Here is a 21,898-nt window from a genome sequence, read left to right as displayed (position 1 = left end):
GGTTTTCAGCCACCCAGACCCCAATCACAGTGTGACACTGCCCAAGCTCAGTAAATCCTCAGCAAATCCTACTCAGTATTTGACAAATTTTTATTCTATTGCTCTAACTTCCCAAATACATTTTGTGAAAAATTTCAGTATTTTCAGTGCACTCCTCCAGGTTGAAAACCTCATTTGAAAGCTCCTACTGCTCAAGTCACTCCAGCTAAAAGAATGACTCTGGTGAACAACTGCACTGTTGCAATCTTGACTTTTCCTGTTTTATGCACTCCTGATAAATTAATTTAAACTAATATCTTGACACTGTGCTGTGCCCTTTAACATGTTATGATAATGACATCTTCTTGGGTTAAATTCTATTCCTGTATGTCATTAATTCAATATATTAACCAGTGCTGATAATCAGAAGGGAATAAAGTGAGAATATTGGTAGAAACCACAGTGCTTACAAGAAAGGTGCAGCCTATATTTGCAATTCTATATTTGAATGTCAGGTGCAGCTGTCATATGGCTCATCTGACAAGAACATCTTTATTCTTTTACTCACTTAGGACAACCACACCACACTACAAATAAAAGGTCTAAAGATGGCTGTCAACATAGCTGAAAGAAAAAAAAAAAAATAAACTGATTGTTCCATACCTTATCCCACAGTAAAATGCTTTCATGCTATCAAGAATGAGGACAGGACTTTGAAGTCCTGCACACTTAACTATATTAGCATTTCCAGCATTCCACTTTTCACAGCCCAGATGCAAAAATTTGTTTCAGATCCAAAAATGGCATAAGGAGCTTTAAAAAATATCGGATCCATTGTTTATGAGTTAGGTATGGACAAAACAGAAGCAGGATTTTTCTGTCTGTTTAAAATTAGAAAGAGTTTCTGATTTAGCTAACCAAATCCACCTTGGAAACTCCCTGCCAGACATGAGTGTGCAGTAAATATGCTGACAGGAATGGTGTGCCAACCTCCAAAGTGAAACTTTCTTTCCTGGCTCCAGAGACCATTTTTTGCTACCAGTTTCAGAAACACCTGCTCAGTACAGAAATGCCTGAATGTATAAAGAATTCACTTTTCAACAAGGGAGTGCATGTGACTTGTAACCAAGGAAACAGGATCGCTGCTGTAATGACACAAAACTTAACTGGCTCTGTGTTCTTTTATCAGAAAAATCTTAATATCTTCCTGCACTGCTACAAGTTCAGTGTGTTAGAGACACAAACCCCAGAGTTTAGAAACCCTGTCTTTTGCTAAGGACTTGCTAAGTTTGTTGGCAAGCAGCAAAGGAGCAAGGAAGAAGGATGTGCTGCTGAGAATCACAACTCATCCCTTGGAATGATCTTTCATTACAAAGCCTGCTGTTAACTCGAAGAAAAAAAAGGATAGAAAGTGATGATAGAATTCATGTGGCCCAATGAAAAAAAAAAAAAAAGCATTCCAAATCCTGATCCAGCCAGTTCCTTGCAATGTACAGATGGGAATTGAACATCACAAAATACACAGCACAGTTAAAAGCTCCTTTTGTACAGCACTGAAGTTTGCACTCACATTCACCACGGCTGTTTTCAACATACTCTCTATCTGTTCCAGAGCTTTACAAATTGTGTGATTATAAAGGAAACCAATATACAGCAGTTAGCAACACACTAAGTGCTTTATAACCTTGCTGTCAATCTACTTGCTTTCTATTTTTGTCCATTTTTTCAAGCAATGCAATGGAGAGCATTTTCTGTACATTCCTACACATGCAAAAGAAATATCATAGCATAGCCTCTCTGTCATTTGTATCGGTAATTTTAAACATAACTCTTATTTTCTCAGGCAGCATTAAACAGAAGTTTATTCCAAGGCGACTGTAAAGATCACAAGCCCTCAAATGTTTCCAGTGGTGACTGGAAAGTATTCAATCCTTGTACAGTATGCACTAAATTATTCTTCTCATAAGCACTGTAAAGGTCACTCTGAATATAAAGAAGCATGATAAAAATCTAATTGATGGAAATATGCTCATAAACACCTATTTGTGAGGCCTGTTGAACAATTCATAGCAATTAACTGAGCAAAGCAAGTCTCACTGTCTTTATTGAGATGGTAATTGGTACAAGTCACACTATTTCAAAGTGAAGTGATTCTTTTTCTTTATGGTAAGGCTCAGTACTGGAGCAATAAATACAATACATAAATCCTTTCAGTATTATGGAGTTGCTGAATGACACCCCAGCTTTACTGAGCATCACACCAAGACAGAAATGACAAACACCTTTTCCGTGAGGTGTCTCAGTCCTGGAACACTGCAACCCTGAGGTGTTTCATTAGGGTGAGCTTAGAGGGATGTGTTTCTGTAATGCTCTCACTATTACCCATCCCTGCAGGACTAAGTCCTTTCAATTGTACTTCTGAACACCCAAACACTTCTGACTCAGTGGTGCCTTAAAACTGCAAGACTGAGAAAACGCAAGTGAGAACAAGAAATTGGGAGCAAAAGGAAGAAAACTTCAAGAGACATAAACAGATTCTTTCACCTGAAAAAAAACTTATTTGCATTGGGCACTGCTGGCAAATTTAATAAGACCACCTACTGGAAAAGAAACAACCTATAGAAATGCAGCTGAGAGAAACAAACAAATTTTCTAGTCCTTTTTACTTTAACAATTGAGAAGAAAATCAGCAACTACAAAAATAGTTTTAAATATATCAAAATATATATTCTGACTCCAAATTTTGACTTTGTTTAATTTTTACCTGACATGTAAAGGATTACAATGTTTTGATACAAAAGGCATATCTTGTTGGTTAATCTATATGCCTCATGCAAATCATTAAGGACTATGCAAAATATTCTTCCTGATCAAAAAAATGTCATTTAAATTCCAGGGAGCATTTATGTGACTGCTAACTTTTGTGGAATTACTAAGAGCAGAACCAAGTTGAAGTCAGCAAGTGTCTTAAGTGCTGATGGGTATTTGGAATATACTTCCATCTGCAGCAACTGTCTGAAGACTGTGACTGCTATTAATGGTATTGCCACGATAACTACCCTTCCCTAGCTCAGGCCAGAGATTTTAGAACCTGTTCCAACCATTTAAAAACACAAACCACTGGTAAGCACAAAATCAGAGGATGCACGACAGCTCTTTACCCTGTGCAAAGCAGCAGCAGAGTTAAAATAAATGCTTCCTGACAGACTTGAATAATCAATGGGAATGTGTGTCAGTTTTTCATGTCCTATACAAAGCTTTAATTATTTCACAAATCACCTGTCAAAGCCCAGATAGATCCATTGTAAAACAAAAACCTACAATCATATCATCTTCATATGTCTGGATAAAACCAGCTGTATAAAGCCAAATGCTTCTAGTAAGCCTAAAGTACCAGTGTTTATCCACAGGGCCTTAGTATATTCAACCCCTCTTGTTTTTAACATAAAGCATCCCAGGTCTCTTTCTTCCTGCATTTTCTTGCCCATTTTATCCTGTTTCTATTCCTCCAAATGTATTTTTTCTTTCCTCTTTTCCCTCTAACATCCATAAACCCTCTCAACTACCCAGAGCAGGGAAAGGAAAAAAAAATTAAGACATTTGAAGAATGCCATGTAATACACATCTTCAGTGTATGCAAAACCACAAAACACAACATAACAGGCAATTCCTGCAGAAAGGGAAAGAGATGAAAGTTTGAATTTTCATATATTTTGGCCAAACAATTTTTGCCCTACTTCTTTCACTTAGATCAAAACATGCATGATGCTTTTTTTAAGTCTGATGTCAGGCATCATAGGTTATGAAAGACTAAAACCAAAACTGTCAGTTACAAAGTGAGGAATGCAGAACCCAAGAATAACAGTGAGACAACTCTATGTTTGCTAAAAACAATCCACTCAAATTCAAGTATTTTAATTCTACCATCAACAAAAATTCCACAAAAGAACACCACATTTTTGCACTGAAACTTCATGCATTATCTGAACATGATAATCAAACTTCAGATATCTAAGATATTTTTACTTCAACAATCATCAGTGCTTGGCAACACAGTTCAACTGAAAGATAAATATTGTGTAACATCTCTACATTAGATCAATCAATTAACATAGCAATAAATTAGTTTCATTAGCATGTTTCAGGCATCAGAAGGTGCTTTACTAATTAAAAGTCCCATATTTAAGCAATTGCTATTTCCAGTTTGTTCATGTAAATTTTATTCCAGGGTGCCTACTATACTCTATCAGAGAGCTTACTCCTGTTCCACAGCACAGCTGGGAGTGCTGAGGAGGCACTGCAGCCAAGCAGTGCCCAGCGGGAGGCACAGCTGCCCCCTCATGCTGCAACCCAGCACCAAGCTGGCCCCAGCACTGCAGGATGCTGCAGCCCAGCGCTGCCTCCATTCACTAGAATGCACAGATACACACCCTCATGGCTTTAAGAAGTGTCACGCCACCAGCAACTCAGTTTTTGAGAAGTCAACCAATTCAAAATTGTATTTAAAACTTCCTTATTTTGCTTCAATATTGTTTTACAGCATTTCAGGGATTGCTTGTTTGCTTTTCACCTTATTGTTTATCTGAAGATGCAGTAACAGCACGACAGTCACACCTTTATCTTCATATGCAAATATATTCATGTCTGTGTATTCAAAAATATTATTTTAACGAATATTCATGTTTCTGTGAAAAGGTTTAGGTTTCATTCTTTACACTAAAACTGTGCTACATGTGCTGTACATTACCTATCCCTTGTGGGGATGAAGTTACTGAATGAAATATAATTGTTACACTAATCTGTAGCTGACTTTGAGTCTGAGCAAATGTTTTTATCCCTCTAAAGTATCATAAACCTAACTTTGAAAGGGTCAATTGTCAATTTCTTTAAAATGAACCTAGAAATACAACATTTACAAGTGCTTCACAGTAACTTTCCTAGGTGATTTATTTCATTTTTACTTGGCAGCAACATTTTAATACTTGCAATGGTATTGTGCAGAAGCTAATGTTCTTTTTACCTCTCATAATACCTCTAATATATACATTTAAATGTTCTCAATGACACAATGACAGGTGCAACTGTAATAGAGATGAGAAAACTGCCAAATCCAAACCAAACCAAAATTCTTCAATTCTTTCAGAACAAACATCTATTCTTCTACAATATTTTAACTTCACTGTCTGCAAGACCAAAAGCAGGTACTTGGCTTTAAACACAGTTTAGTACTAAATAAATCTGAGAGGAGTATTCCCAGGATGACATTCTTTTTTGAGCTGCTGATTGGCTGGCACTGAAATTTGCCTATCAGTCTCTCTCTATCACATTTCTCATAACTCTACCTTCTAAGATAGTGCAAGCATTTTACAAAATGAAAAAGAGGTAGAAATGGTATTTTTTTTCACTACAATTTAACTTGGTGACTCAAAGACAACTGACACAAAACACCTAAGAACATAACTTCTGCTATCAAATATGCCCCTAGGAATGTCACCCAGGGGAAATGGAAGCAATAATTTTTTGAAAATTACAATCCTCTAATCATCACAAAGAACTGATGACTCCTTTGGTGTTCAAATACATCCTGCAGACAACAGAACCTGCTGATGATTTAGTGAGCAGATTCCCTGCTTTTGTTAAAGCATCTGTTTGAGCAGCTCCCACAAGGGAATAAACGTCCAGCTTTGCAGCTCAGCGGAACATAAAATTGTTATTTAGAAACCAGTGTAGCATGTACCTGTGGCCTACAATATGAGATTAAAAAGTACTTAGCACAGCAGTTGCTGAAAACATTCACCAAATTGCCTTTATACCATTCTTGCACATATTTTTATCCAAACGTTTGCACTGCCAAGGCAAAAGAACCAGCAAAGTGGGACTACTCCTATTGAAGAGCTCTGCACAGCTACCAAGTGGAGTCTGTGTTCTAGGAGCTCCCCATGTCCAGACTTTGCTTTGCTCACAGGTAACAAACATTGTGTGAGCAGCTGGAATTTAGCCAACACTTCTTTCTGCAGGGTGGATGTAAAACACAACTCAAGATTATCAGATTATTTAAGATTCTATTCCAGATTTACAAAGATTTGAGGTTGGAAGGCACCCGTGGAGATCACTGAGCCAATCCCCACAGGGCTGCCCAGGGCTGTGTCCTGCCAAATCCAAGCATGGAGTGTCAGCAGCCTCTGGGCAAACTGCTGGAGAGCTTCATCTCCTTCACAGTGGGGAAAAAAGGGGTTTTTATTATTTTCCCTGCATTTCAGTTTGTGCCCATCATGAGGACATTAGAAAGAAAATCTCTTTTAAAAAATTAGGACAATTGATACAGAAACCAGCGAGATAGAAAATTGGACCATCACAGAACTTTAGAATTCTTTTTCCCAACTTTTTAAAGCTTTTAGCTTCTTACATATTTGAAATCATACAATCTATATAAAGATTTATATTGAAAGATTCAACTATATGGTCCAAAGAATTGTGATTCTTGTTGCCAAAGATCCCTCCTGGTTTTATATATATTTACAAGGAGCTCTGTGTTTGTGATAATTTTTCATAATGATAAAAATGTGATTAAAACACAACTGTACTTGTTATAACCAGCTCTGTTTATCCATAATGAACCAATCATAAGTGCAAATAAATGCCTTCACCAGCTAGCAGATGTAGCAATCTAATTCAGCAGTGCTAATTCTTGATTTAGGTTCTGCTCCACATGGACTGAAAATTTATCTTTTGATCTCAATTTTATTACTGCAAAGAATTTGTTATTCAGCATGTAAACAGATAAATTAGCAGAGTCAGAATCTATTTTTTATATTAAGACAAGAAAGTGGACTATATGGGAAACTCTGACCAATCCTGTGACTGAGCTAACACAGTATCAAAACTGAAAAAGATACAAACTGAGATTACAAGTGGTAGACACTGACAAAAGGAAAAATACATCAATGACAGTTCACAGCACAAGGATTCAGAACAAGAGACACTTCCACGAGTCACCACAAGCATTTGATACCATGATGGGAAGAAATGTAGCAAACTCATCACATTATTGTAGTGCAAACTGTTAGCTGAGTTTCAAAAGAAAAGCAATTCCTTCCTCTGTAAGAGTGCCAGGCTATTTCACACAGATCAATGTAAATGTTCTTCCTTGTCAGATCTGTGCCTGATTGTATGGAACCACTGCACTTGAAAGGGAAGAATTCCCAAAGAAACAAACAACAAAAATTTTAGGCAATATTCATTAACACTGGATTCAGTCTTAGAGATATTAATCTTATGTTCTGCTCACCATAATCATATTTTAAGACCACAATCAGGTCTTAAAAGTGATTAACTAAAACTGACCCTCTAATTTCTATCATAGGATGCCTAATCAGACATAACTTTAATGGGATTTTTCATTTGCACACTGAAGCCTGGTCACGTAATTCTGCAGTGAGAAGAAACTCTACAATACCAAATAATTATTTTTTTATTTTACATTTCATTGCTTCCTAACAGACAGATCTAATGCTCTAGAGATTTTTTTTTATGCATATCAAGGCTGTATTTTTTTCCCCAGACTGAGGTAACACTACTGTCTACAGCACAGTCCTGGGACTAATACCTCAGTGTTCTGTAATTACTGCTTCACTGATAAAGATACAACTAACAGTACATACATGTGTGCTACAGAGGAAAAATTAAATGTATCAGAATTTCTGTACGTATTTACAGTGTTTTACAGTAAAATATTATTAAACCTAAGAGAACAGAATAAGTGCAAGTACAGTACAAAGGTTACAACTGATTAAAGTCATAAACAATTCACAGACTACAAGGTATTTCAGGTCTCCTGTTGATGACGCTCCAAATCCATTACAGAAGGATAATACTGGAGAAGTTGGCAATCTGAAGTGGAACTGAAATGCATTTTCTTTTAGATGTTTTTTAAACCCCCAGAAGTGCCCCAGACTGAGATCATGAGTCTCAGATAATAAAGGCCACAGAGAGTTCAAATAGCCTAGAAATGATGGCACTTTCAGACACTGATAGAAGGAGCGCATTTTAGAAAGGTTCTTTTTATTAATTTAATGCTGCTGCTGTAGCTGCAGAAGAGTCTGATATCTCAGTAGTAAAATGCATTAAAAAGCCATTTTGTCTGCTGCTGTAGATGAGGAATGTAGTTATTTTGCTCAACAGCTGAGTTTTTCCAGAATCCCACTAGTATTCTCAGAGAAAACTATCTACTCTAGCCAAGAGAGAATGCTGATACACTTGTTATATAAGAAAAAGTTCTCAGGAAATAATTCACAGATACATGTAGGAACAGAATCTCTGCCATAATGTCCAGACACCACAGAACATTCCAGTCCACTGTCTCATGCAATGTGTTAAGAATTATAAAATTGCCAAATTAGAAAAAAACCTCTAAAAATAAAGAGGTATTTTGCCACCTGTGGAACACCCACACCAGGGTTAGCAGGAGTGCAGTGCATCACAGAGGTGTTTAGGAATGGGTGATAAATGGTGTTGGCCAATTTCTTACAGCAAATCTCTCTCTTTAGAGATAACTGCATTATTTTGTATCACAATGCTTTACCAACTAAATTGTACCCCTAGAATAATGGAACTTAAATGTGCTCTCAATAAAAAACTTTGCTCTGTCTGTGAAATTGATTTAATCTCTCCCTACATTAAATTTATTAGAAGAAATAGAGTTGGAGGGTTTTATAACAGGGAAATAGTGTTCACTCAGACTTATGCAGCAGTGGCAGAACCCATTACATGGATTGTGATTTTAATCTTGTCCCGTGCAGATCCCCATACCTGGCACTTCTTTTAATAAACAGAAACACGAGATTGAAATTCTACTTACACACTTAGAAAATAGATAAGACTAAATATCAGAAAGCAATTGTTCAGGGCTAAGGAGTAAGAGGAAACTCTTTTTCCTTTCCTGTTTTAGACATAAGTGGCCAGGAGATTATACTATTTTTGAAATGTCATTTCTCAGAACCAAAAAAATAGTGTAATAAATTACTTCTGTAACAATAGTGTATTAAGATTTTTTAAAAAACACAGAAGGAATATAATGGCATTTACATTTTACAACTGCAAATGTATTTGGTATTTGCCTCCCTCGTCTCTCAAAAACAAAACTAAGTACAACATAAAAGATAACTTCTTTAAAACTGCTCAACAAAAAGCTACACATGGGCACCTCAACTCGAACTTTAAACTATTTCCATCTCTCCAGCTCTTAGTCAAATTCCAGACAATAAGTTCTTAGGGAGCAAAAGGCAAGTCTCTTAAGAAGTTTTCCCCACAAACATCACTTCACCATTTATAACACCATCAGCAAGATGTCTCATCAAATTGATTTCAAATCCACAGAAAAATTGGAAACTCATGAATGCCACAAGATGTATCTTGGCATTCTTCCACTCATCTATTACATTTTCTAATAAATAGAGCTTTCTTGAAATCCAATTTCAACTTGAAAATCTGACACACACTGCAAAAGACCAGGCAATAATACAACTAAATATGTGTGCTGTGATGAAACACATTCATTTGAAATTGGTCTTGAAGCTGCAAATGAATCCACCCATGGGTTCACAGGCATGGATGCACAATCCCTGTGCAGAGGCTCGTGGACAGCAAATTCCACATGAGGACTTACTGTAAATGAGTGTTCAACCTATCCAAAATTTGTACAGGTGTAGGACTGAAAAACCATTACACTGAAAAATTACTAGTGAAAGAACACGACTTTCAAAAACAATTTTTCATTAGTATTTTTTCCTAAATAGTTTTAAATATTTACAAATACATGAAGAAAGAAGTTTAAAGGGAAAAGGGACAGTTTTGTCAGATTATACCCCTTGTGTGATGGTGTATCAAAGGGTTTGAGATTCTTAACAGACAACTGTTATTTCTGGACATATTCAACTTTAACATTAATGAAATCAAAACAAGCATCAGCAGACTGCAAAATTCAGCTAAAAAGAGCTCAACAGCTTGATTTTTTTATTTGGTTAGTAAGGACCCTAATAGTGCTCTAACCCCATCCCCCAAAACAAGATTAAAAAATAAGAGAAACCCCACAGTAGCAAAAAAACAAAACAAAACTAAGGAAGACCAAATAAAATAAATTGAAAATACCTAATGTTTAAAGAGCATGTATGCAGATCTGTATGCAGATTTTAAAGTCACTTAGATATTTCTGAAATATTTACACTGTGATTTTCATTCAAAATCCCCATTTAAATTTAAAAAAATACTCTATTTGTCATATATTTCTTTAAATATAACAAAAGCACCTGCAATCTGAACAGGAGGCTTCTATTTTAAAAAAAGCTCTGCTTTAAAGATTTTGGAGATGCTGGCATTATATTTTAAATTAATCTGTGATGAAAAAACCTTAATATTTTCTTAAGTACTTGATAGATACTTACAGAAAAAAGGGCATCAGCTGAATAAGTGTCTCTTTTTTGGGATTGGCTGTGAATTCTGGCACAGTTTGAATAATTTTGTTCATTACATTCCTTAGGTAATTTTGTAGCTGCTTGCGTCGCTCTTCCACAAACTTTGCATCCTAAAAATAGAGAGGAAAAAATATAAATGTTTTTTTTACACAAAGAACATGTTTCTCAACTTCATCATGTAACTAAACAGTCCTGGTAAGCATCAAAATCGATCTTTTGATGATCTCTGTTATTATGGCTATAGAAATATGTTGGCAATACGCAAAAACCCCTTGACTCTGTCCTTAGAGATAAAGGAAAATCATGAATCCTAATAAGACCACAAAAACATCCACTGACAGGATGTCAGATCCTCTCCCTGGCAGAATCTGTCTTCTCTGGACCATAAACCACTGCAATCTTAGAGAGGCAGAGCAGAACAGCAGCACAGAGGCTATGGCATTACAATTTACGCAATTTTTTTGAGATCCAGAATTACCAGTCTTTGCAGGAGGAAATGCTGACTTACTTCTACAATGTCTCCCCAGTTCATACTTTTCAGATGATGGGTACACAAACTCCAGAATGGACAAGTATTTGTCCAGCACTTTTATGCTATTAAATAATTATTTTTGTGATGATGTCTTCATATAGTAGATTTTTTTCAATATTACATCACAACTCTCATTAAAATGTTTTCCTGCTGTTTCTGTAGCATTTTAGAGCCAGGATTTTATACTGTGTTGGCCCAAATAAATAGACTAGTTCTATAAACTCCACATTCTGCTGATGGACCTAGAAGTTAAAAGTTTATCACAACCAGCAAGATGCCAGGCATCCCATAACTTCCATGTCGTTTAAACCTTTTCCCTGTAAGGGTTGACAATTACATGGACTATAATCTAAAGGTGACACATTTCCCAGGAACAGGGAGCTCTGACAGGTTTACAGTGACATCAGGTGCTGGATGCTTTATGCTCAGCCAGAGTGTTCTGTCTCGGGCGGGCTGGCACAGCTCACCTGGTTTAAATGTCACAGTATGTTCTTTAGGCACAAAGCCAAACCTATTATTAGACAGATACAGCTCTCAAAAACAACCAATATCTAAGAGATGTGTCTATCCAACCTGTATTATTTATGTCTGTAGGAAAAGGCATGGAAATTAATTCTTGTTTCTTGGGGGGGGAAAAAAAAACAACCCGCCAACAAAACACCATAAATACATTTGACAACACTGAATAAATTCATTGTATGGAAAAGGTTCAGCCCATGCTGCCATGCAGGGGATGCAAATCTGAAGGTTATTGCTTCCCTAGATAGAACAGAACAACACCATCAAAGCAGGGATCCTCCTTCGAGTTCAGGAGGAATTTGCTGTAGCATTCCTAGAACATTCACTGACATTTTGTTCTGTTCTTCCCTCCCATTAGAAGTTACCAGGAACAAGCATATTTTTAGGAATAACAAATCAGACATAATTGTAGGGACATAATAGAGTAAGATGTAAGAAATTGCTGAAGACATCCATACTTACAGACTTCATAAACTTAAGCAGTACTTACGTTGTTTAATTAAATTTGCGAAATTCCAAAATATGTACAGATTCATTTTATTTTTGCTTTCTACACAGATGTCCAGTTCTGTTTTAACTTTCCAGTTCTACATTAATACATTTCATTCGATCCAGTAATGTTATGAAAAATTGATTAATGTATTCATTAATCAAATAAATTAATTCAATGGAGAGCTAAGTGAAAATAAAAAAGCCCCTATATATTATATACTTCGCTATTTCATTTTTACCAGTCACATATTTTTTTCAGCAGCATACACACCAGTTGTGTTGCAAGTGATTTGAAACTCCTCCACAAAGCTGTGGTTTTGGAACTCCCCCCAAGCCCCTGTGCAGGGTCACCTGCCCAGTTCCCAGAGCTGGGACACAGCAGAGCAGAGCTTGTTCCCTGCCCTGCTGCAGGAGGACAAATGAGTGGAACTGAAGCCTATACAAGCTGCTGGGAACATTAAAGCAAACATTTTAATTCATGACGACACACAATATTACCATAAAATGGAACTATAATAATAAATAAATGTGCTCTTCAATGCTAATTAAACAATTAGCATTGAATAGCACTTATGTTACTTTTTTCTTCTTTTCACTAAGATTTTTGTTCCCACTGGATTCTTTGGTGAGGCTCAAGGAGCAGCCTTGTGCTCCCCTCTCTCCTCTCTGAGGATTTAAAGCAGCACATCACTCCACTGGAGGGACATTTCTCTGCTGCGTGGGGATGAAGACAAGACAGGGACTCAAGGGAGATGTCTGGAGAAAAGAAAAAGTTTGTGGAAGAGCTTTGTTTCTGGAAGCTTTAACCACATGAACAGAGGGGATGTTTGGCACCTGAGCCCCTTTCAGCTGGAGTCCTCCTGCCCCAGGTGCTGCCAGCTGTGCCACGGGGGAGGACAATCCTGCTTTGCTCCATCAGCCACTCCCAGGGCAGGGGCAGCTCAGAGCCCTCCCAAGAGCTGCCTCACCCTCACTGCACTTGTTCGCTCCACTTCCATTGCTTCTGTCAGTTGTGTTTTCACAAGAAAACCTGCATTGTTAAATACCACATTCAGCAACTTTTTCAGTTCTGAAGTTTTTTTGGCCACAAATCTTCAACAACAGTATTTTCAATTCTAAAATAATTTCAATTGTGTTTAAGTTTTCTCTTAAGCAGAAACTGCATTCCTTTAGTATGACTTCTGTACTGCAAATGTATTTAACTAAAAACATCTTCTTTCACAGGAAGGATTTCTATATCCTGTTATAGACACAGGAGCCAAACGCTGAATGTAGGTACTTTCTCTTATATTACTCTAAATAGTCTCCTTGACTACAGGAAATAATGGCACAAAGGACTTTTCTAATTAAGACTGCCAGAACATACTTAGGGAAGGCAATTTTTGCTGTTTACAGCTGAACAAATTAGTGCTTATAATATGGCTATTTTTCTGCCATTTGTCCAAGAAAAAGGCAGAACATCCCAGAAATAAAAAACCCAGCCTGAAAACAGTTAAAAATGTTATTTTACTCTGACATGAATTTGATCTGTAAAACAAACACCAAGCAATCTACCATGAAATTCTGTACCATGTACTAAGGCTCGTTGTCCTCACCAGAAGCAATGTAAACCAAGGTCAAAATGATTCAGCTCCAGGTCTGCACTTTATCATGAAACGTGCATTTTGCAACAGCAGGTTGGCTACTCAGAGCAATGATTTTAGCACAGAGTTGTTACTGCCAAGCTGTTGCTGTAATAAAGAGTTTTTGTCACAATATAGTAAACAGAACAACTGGTAACAGAAAAACACAACTGGCTCAAAGCCTGGCCAATTTTTTCAGTCTTAAATTATAAAAAGGTACCTATAACCTTCTTTTCATTGGGCCCAATTATCCACAGCAGAAATCTAGGCAGTACTTTACATTCCAACTCATAAACAAAAACCTACTTTTATTTACAAGCAAAAAATACAGGGAAATTTTTTGCTGTGGGTTTGTATCAGTGACACCCACATCCTACTTTTAGTACATGTCTTTGGTGATTGTATGAGTTGATACAAGCCTACATTTGTATATGTACTCACACAGAAAACAGCAAAGATCTTCCCCTAAGGTTCAATATACACCTTTACATACACTTGATGTGAATGTACTTTGAGGACAAAGTAATGTTGTTAAAATTACCAATATATTTGCAAGAAACCTTTGCATTTTCACATTATTTAAGGTTAGATTTCATAGTTTCATTTTTAGGGAAACAAATACATACACAGAAAGATAAAGTAACAGTACTTAAATAAAGACCCACTTTTTCATTGAAGTTTTTTAGACATATTTTCTAAAAAACAAAACGGCTACTGTTTCTGCACTAACTAGAGTGAAAGTAATTTACTACCCCACAGTTCAAGAGCACAGTTTTGATTAAGAGATCACAAAATTTCAGTTAACAAGCAAAAAACTCCTTCAGATTACAGAAGCATCAAAACACATCTGGTAAAATATTTTTAATCTGAAATTCATGTCTCCCAAAATGTTATATGAGATTCTTTTTGACTAATAATTTGCCACATTTCTTCTGCCCATGGCAAAATGCTAGTATCAAATTACAAATCTCTAAAAATTGTAACAGATAATGGAAAAGTTAGAGACTCTCAACATATATTAGAAGATGATGTTAAGGTGTAAAACCAAGAAGCAGAGTCTTGATGTACCATATTTTATGTCATGTTCTTTTGCAGTTTTTCATTACAAGCCAAGTTTATTCCCACTTGCAGTTTAAATTGTTTCACACAACTGCTGGTCTTTTATACACACTGCTAGTATGGAACAGATGGTGAAACACTGATATTCTTCATTATTAATGGGACAGCTCACTTAAGATGTTTCAAATATTTTCCAGGAGCTTTTGGAAATGCTATGATTTCCATGGTTACCTGCCATGATTTAGGGACAGATAAAACACTTTTAGATTCTGGGCTTGGTGCTGCTGCAATCAACATCAAACTCACTGTTCCTGAGGTTCTAACCCTAACTTAGCATTTAACCAACCTCGTGCTGGTAGCACGGGGGAAAAGGTAACTCAAACAAAACCAATCAACAAAACAGTTGAGGGCTAGATCCAACTCAATTAAGATAAAAGGAAATATGAAATAAAAGGAAATATGGCTTTAGGACTTTAATCAGCCTCTGATACCACACAATGCATCCCACCCTAAATTAAGCTGACAGTAGTGCTATTCAAAGTTGAACCTGCAAATGCAGAAATAAACTCAGGTTATTCTAATGCAGCCAAATCTTTTCTGCTGTCTTGGCCAATCAGTCTTAGCAAAATTACCATATCAGTTTTTATCTATTTACGAGGCACCAAATGCTAACCTCAAAATGAAGCTGGCAATCAGAAGCTGAGATGGGAGCTAATTAAATATTCAATTGCTGAGTCATTCTCTCTAGTTTGTAATTAAAAGTTATACAGCAAATATTCACTTTAGAGACTGACACCTTTGCACAGGTCACAGCAAAATATAACTTCAGTACATCTGTCCTTAAGTAACTATTACATCCTAAAACTTCTAGGAAGGTACAGTTTCCAATCCTGAATATACCAGATGCCACAATATTACACAAAAAATCATCTCAAAATTGTTGAAAATACATAAAGTTAAAATTTCCATCTTACTTGTATTGCCAGATTCTGTATAGCAGAACCAGGCCAGCATTATACAACATAACAAGGAGATACAATACATGAAATTGTCATTTTCCCCATCCCAGTGTGAGATTTTTTTGTCCATTTACTGTTCAGTGGAACAAACAGCAATTTAAGAGGATGAGATACAAAGAGGAAATCAAGGAACTGTCAGTTTTGAAAAGAAATCTATTTTCCTTTAAACAGAGATTTAGTACATAATTGTAATTATTACTCTGTGTTTCTCTACTAAAATAGCTGATGCATTTCCATCTCCAGCTCTGGGTTCATTTCAATGGTACCAGAAAAGTGCTTTTAGATAAAGTAGTTAGAAAAAGGCATTGCTGCAAACCCAGCCAGTAGCACATGCTGAGTGTGAGCTACAGTCCTGCAATGCCCTCAGTCAAGCACCAATTTATTCAAAGCAGCATTTTAATCAGTAAATATGCCAACAGAAAAAAGAAAGCTTCAGAATAAATCTAAAACTGATCTCTTTTTAGTGTTGTGGTTAATGCCACTGTTAGAAAAAGAACTTGGTAATGTTATGCTAATAAAATCCAGTGTCATCTAAATATTTTGTTACTTAAAGGCATATGCCAACCATGTGTTAATTTGTCAACCGGTCAGGAATCAACTGTTAATTAAAAGGCATCAATAAAAAAACTGCAGCAAGACCCCTAGGGCTCATCTCTTGCTCAGCTATTGAATAGGGAAACACTATTTCTGTGTTCTCCTCAGATAAATTATTAGCAGTCTACCCTATAATTTTATTCAGGAGATTCTGCAAACTACAACACAACAGTTCATGAAATTGAGATCCATTTTTTCACTAGCCTATATTACAGTAATAACTATCAACAATATTAGTTAAAATGTGTCTCAGTTCAGTGCTTCTCTCCAACACTGCAGTTTTCTTTCCTAATTTCATTCTTTAATCTGGTTGAAAATGCCCTGAAGACCAATAAAGACAGACTCTGAATTTAAAATAACAGCAAAATAACCCACCTCAAAATCCTTTAGAAACATGGTACATGCACTGCTTACAATGCACAAGGTTCTATATACAGTAAGCTTACAGTGATGAAAAACAAAAATCAATAAATTAATTTTAAAAATCAATAATGAAACAAAAACTTAACTCTCATGTAAAATTCTTTAACAAAAATTTTATTCAGATACATTCTGATGGGATGATTCTGTTTTCTAAAACAGAAGTTGAATTAATGAGGAATATTGATATTAAATGTCCATAATTTATTGTGCCCTCATGCAAAGATATTTTTCATGATACAACGAAAAAAACCAAATTTTTCATGCAGGAAGTGCCTTCAGGATTTCACATGATCTGACATAGTCAATATTTTGTTTTCTTTTTTAAAAAATTAACACTAAATATCTTTAGTACTAGCAACTACCCAAAAAGCTGTATAGCAACTACAATCAAAATTTGCCAATATTTATAAAACAATACATTTTGAGAAGGAGAAGGGAGATGAAATCAAGCACTTTGATATGTAAGGAAAGGGAAAAATGTGGATAAAATTTCAAATTCAAAAAAAGAAATATTGTTTTTATTTTTGTAATTAGGTGTCCCTGTTAAGATTTCTCTGAAAGGAAGTTTATTAATCCAAGTAACTTGGTAATTTAGCATCACCACCACAATAAGAAATAAATATAGAAAATTTATTTTTATATTTTCATTTTATACCAGGAGGCTACTAGAATATCTAAATGACGCATGAGTTGTTATAAAACTGCCATATTTTTATCTAGCAGTTGTCCAAGCAGCATGTAAATTACTTTCCTTTTTTTCCCATAATGTCATGATGCAAAGCAACACCATCTGAACTGTTTCTATGGGCTCTATATTCAATAATTTGCTAGAATAAATTGCTTCTCTTGATTATAGCATTACAAGACAGCAAGAATAAAAACATCTCTCGACAAGCAAAGTTTTGTTTTGTAGACCCTAAATAGTCTGTATTCCTTCTTCCTAAACTTCAACAGCAATTAGCAGGAAATTTTTGTAACTTGAAAAGAAAATGACTCAATTCACTATTTCATTGAAATGGTGCCCTTGAGCACCAAATGAACAGATTAATTCAGTGAGACATTCTGATGGAGATGGAGATGCACGAGCTGGAGAACTGTTTACCTTTTAAATTAAACCCCTGAAAATGAAATGTGCTGCTCTGCACTCTGCTCAATTTAACCTTCATGCCGAATTTCAGGTAACGCAGACATTTCATGCCACACAATGGGAAGCATTTACTATAAAGTATTTGTCATATAAAAGCCAACCATTTCCTGCTGACTTATTTCTCTTCTTCTTGGATACTGATATGACAAAAAAATGGAAATGAAGAAGAACTGAATGCTCTTTTCTAAGTGCTGTATACATAAAATATCAACTGCAGTCTTATGCAGTAGAAAACCCAGAGGATCTGGATTCAAAATCTGAAATACTCTGTATTCCCCCTTAGTGTGCAGGTGACAGTGTTAGGAAACAGGTGGGCTGTGACCAGAAATCTTAATGACTATGCCAGGAGTCACATTATTTTTATTTCTATTTCTATGGTAACACAATTAAGTTACATATTTGAAAACCGGACTGTATTCATTTAGTCCCAATTGCTATTTTAAAGCTTCTTTGAGAATTGAACTTTTCAGCTATAAAATAACACAGAGAACTTACAGGACAAAGTTTCTTTTGTGGCTTTAGAATGGTACAAAAACTGTGTTATAGTATAGAATTATCACATACAACCATATATGAGATTAATTTGAGTTCCCTTCCTGGTCTGAACACAATACAAATGGGTCAATTTCTTTCCCTTTTACCCACACTATAGCACAAGCATATCTGTCAAATATATATTAGCTACAGTTTTTCCTATAACCCACAAGGCAAAAGACTGTATGAAAAGAAGTCAATACACTAGTTAAGCCCACTAAGAGGGTTGAAAATTAAAATCTACTTACTTTGAAAGTCAAGAATAATACAGAATTTAAGCTTCTATATTACATCATACCAAAGTAGCATTAGTGAAAGCAATATTTAACTTCAAATTTTTAACATACAACTTGAGGATTTATATTTTCAAAGCTTTTCTCCTTTAATAAATGTATCCCAATTCTGAAACATCACAGTCATAATTTTTTACCAATTCTACTTGAAGACATTGGATATCAAAGATTAGTACCAAGAAACATTATTTAGCCCCCTGTCCCATGTGCATTAACAACAAGTTTTGCTTTCTTCTCAGCTCCCCCTGCCAGTCTGACTTTGACAAACGAATCTGATGAAAGATATTTTCTGTGAGCTCCTAAATCACACAGAGGATAAAAGCACATATATCTGTACTTCTGATTCCAATGCAAGCCAAACACATACTTAAATTTTAGGATGAATTGTTTTGCTGAATTTGGACAGAAAACCAGCCAAATCTAAAATGAAATTACTTCTCCTCTAAGACTCTTCCTGCACCATCCTCTTTCAAACATTCCGTATGTCTTCTGTTATTGTCTATGCTCTAGTTAAGCAGGAATTGTTATACTTCCCATTTCAAATACATATTTTATGTGGGAGGGGTGTGTGTGTTTCTTAAAAAACCTTGTTCCTATCATGCTGCTTCCCTTTCCAAAGGGACTTTAGTTCCTCCATCATCTGGTCTAAAAGCAGCTTTAAGGGGGTACTGTCTGTGAATAGACAGGTCCTGCTCACCAAAAGTGGCAATCAGCTTTTACAGGAGGGAAATGCATGACAGGGGTTACACTGCAATGACACCGTGCGAAACCCTTAACAGCAAAAATGCTAACACTCAAACTAATTTGAATGGCTTCGCATTTCTTCATATATATATGAACCTCATATTTATATATTTCTTCATATATATATATATATATATATATATATACACACACACACGCAGCCAGACAACTCTAGCTCTGTGTGTGTGTATATATATATGAAGAAATATATAAATATGAAGTATAACAACTTCATATTTATATTAATATACAAACATGAAGTATAACAACTTCATATTTACATATTTTTTCATATATATATATACACACACACACACAGAGCCAGACAACTCTACTTGACAAACTTCCTTAAAAACCAATAACCATTATAAGCACAAGAGGAAGTTCTGTTGTTTTCTTTTAATTGCAATAAAATCTTTATCTTCTCTGCTTTTTAATCATAAAATAGTTATCCTGCAGCCTATCTTAAACTCTTCACTATCTTCAGCAACAGGCAAACAGACCAAACACTGATAAAAGGCAGCTTTGCTGTTGGAAACAAAAGAAAAAGAATCCATCTGCACTCTGTGAGCAAAGGCAAGCCTCCACTGACATAAATGGGAGAAAGACAGAGCTCCTGGGAGCAGAACTCGCAGAATCACAACATACATTCCAGAAGCAACTTCATATAGATCCCAAATGGGGTCTGATGTTGTCATATGCATGCTCATGTGTATGTGTATATACAAATAGAATATTTATATTTTTAAAATAGGGACATATACAAATTAATCTACAATTTAGGTTAGCCACTGATAGGTGAAAAGTACATATTCATTTTATTGAATCAACATTTGAAACGTTTATTTTAGAGTTCTGTATTGTTCCCCCAATGCAACTGAGAAGTCACAGCAAAGTCACTCTTCTGATCTCAGCTAAGTGCTGTGTATCCTTCCTATATGAGGTATCCAGGATTTTAAAGGAAAGCAGAGGATATCATGCAGTCAAGTCAGCACTCAGGGCAAAGCTACCTGATTCAATTTCTCCTCACTCAGACAATCAGTGAATTCAGGTCTTCGGTGGAACTGAAGAACCATTTCTATTTTGATATGTTCTCTACTGGGACAACACTCTTGCAAGAGGATTCTCAATTATATCTTTACTCAATTACTATAATCTGCCCAATGTAGAAGCAGCAACTGGGATTTTAAGGCTGCTGCAATATTTAAAAAATTAGACTAGTCAGTCCAGTAAATATGCATGTATTAATATTTAATCATTATTTTGAGAGACACCAACACCAACAAAGGTTCAGAAGCCAAATGTAAGCTAAATGTTATATTAAATTTAAAAAATTAAATTGTATCTGTATGCAAAAAGGGTTTCCTGTATTCCTGTATACAGGAACACTTTCCAATCAAGTGCTGACTGTACAGAGCTCCTCCTCATGAGCTTCCCAGAAGTGGGCACACTGCAGTGCTGCCCCATGGAAGCCAGCCTGTCCTAGGCATTCCTGATAGGAAGGCAGCAGGGACAGATGAGTTCAAAAGACCCAAAGTACCTGAAGACTTGCTAAAAGGAAAAAATCTATTTCATGCAAGAAAAATCCGTTTGAAATTACAAATCTTGGTATACGCAGCTTCACAGAAAATACTGAGCAAATCACAAACCAGGCTGATACATGGGGAACATGTTTTAAAATTGCAAAACTGAACAGTACAAATGCAAACAATACAGTAGAAATTTGTAAGTTTTCAAGAAATTGATCTGCATGTTAAAAAAGAATTAAAATATATGCTGAGTATATGGCATTTCTTTTATACACACAACACAAGGGAACTAATATATTTCTTGTTCTACTCAAACAAGGCATTGATGAATTGAAAAAAGAACTGTTATTCTTGTAGGATACTCATAAAGATTTTGACAACTATTTGCTACCAGCACTGAAAGATCTTTAGTAGAAGGTACACAGCATGGGGATTAGTATATAATTAATTATTATATTAAAATTAATACATAGACTCTTGCAAGCATTATTATTTTCCTTCAGTAAATATCTAACTTGATTCAAAGCAACATTTATGAAACAAATTATTCTCTTCCCTGCTTGATTTTAGTTCAAACTTTAGTTCAAACTAAATTCAAATGTTAAACTAATATGCTGAAAATGAGGTTAGCAAGCTGAAAGGCAAATACACACTCTTCTTTGTAATTGCAAAAAGGTTACTTGTCCAAAGCAGTATTCTTTCCTCTTTTCAGCTATTTTTCAACTAATTGGTTTTCTGTTATGAAATTTAGGTTTTCTCAAGCATTAAAGCTAGTTTTTAATATTACATACATAATTTGTTGAAATACCATGAACATGAACTTTTAAGATAAATTGTGCTAACTGAAGGAGAACAAATGAAAGGCAAAAATACATTACAAATATAATGATCAAGACTTATATTATTATTAATAATAATGTGTTATAATTGTTAAATATTTTCA

At 35.5% G+C, this 21,898-nt stretch overlaps 1 protein-coding gene across 3 annotated transcripts in view; it reads right to left on the bottom strand.

The window, feature by feature from the left end:
* SNX29 (sorting nexin 29) overlaps positions 1–21,898 on the bottom strand; it is a 104,361-nt gene that overhangs the window by 21,790 nt on the left and 60,673 nt on the right. For all 3 annotated transcript variants that reach the window (XM_041462833.1, XM_041462832.1, XM_041462834.1), the window contains one exon: positions 10,419–10,558. In XM_041462833.1, coding sequence (XP_041318767.1) covers positions 10,419–10,558 — 140 coding nt within the window. The remainder of the gene's footprint in view (positions 1–10,418; positions 10,559–21,898) is intronic.

This window comes from Pyrgilauda ruficollis, unplaced genomic scaffold, assembly GCF_017590135.1.
Source record: "Pyrgilauda ruficollis isolate IOZ18807 unplaced genomic scaffold, ASM1759013v1 scaffold16, whole genome shotgun sequence".
Lineage (NCBI taxonomy): Eukaryota > Metazoa > Chordata > Aves > Passeriformes > Passeridae > Pyrgilauda > Pyrgilauda ruficollis.
This window is presented reverse-complemented; position numbering and strand designations above follow the sequence as displayed.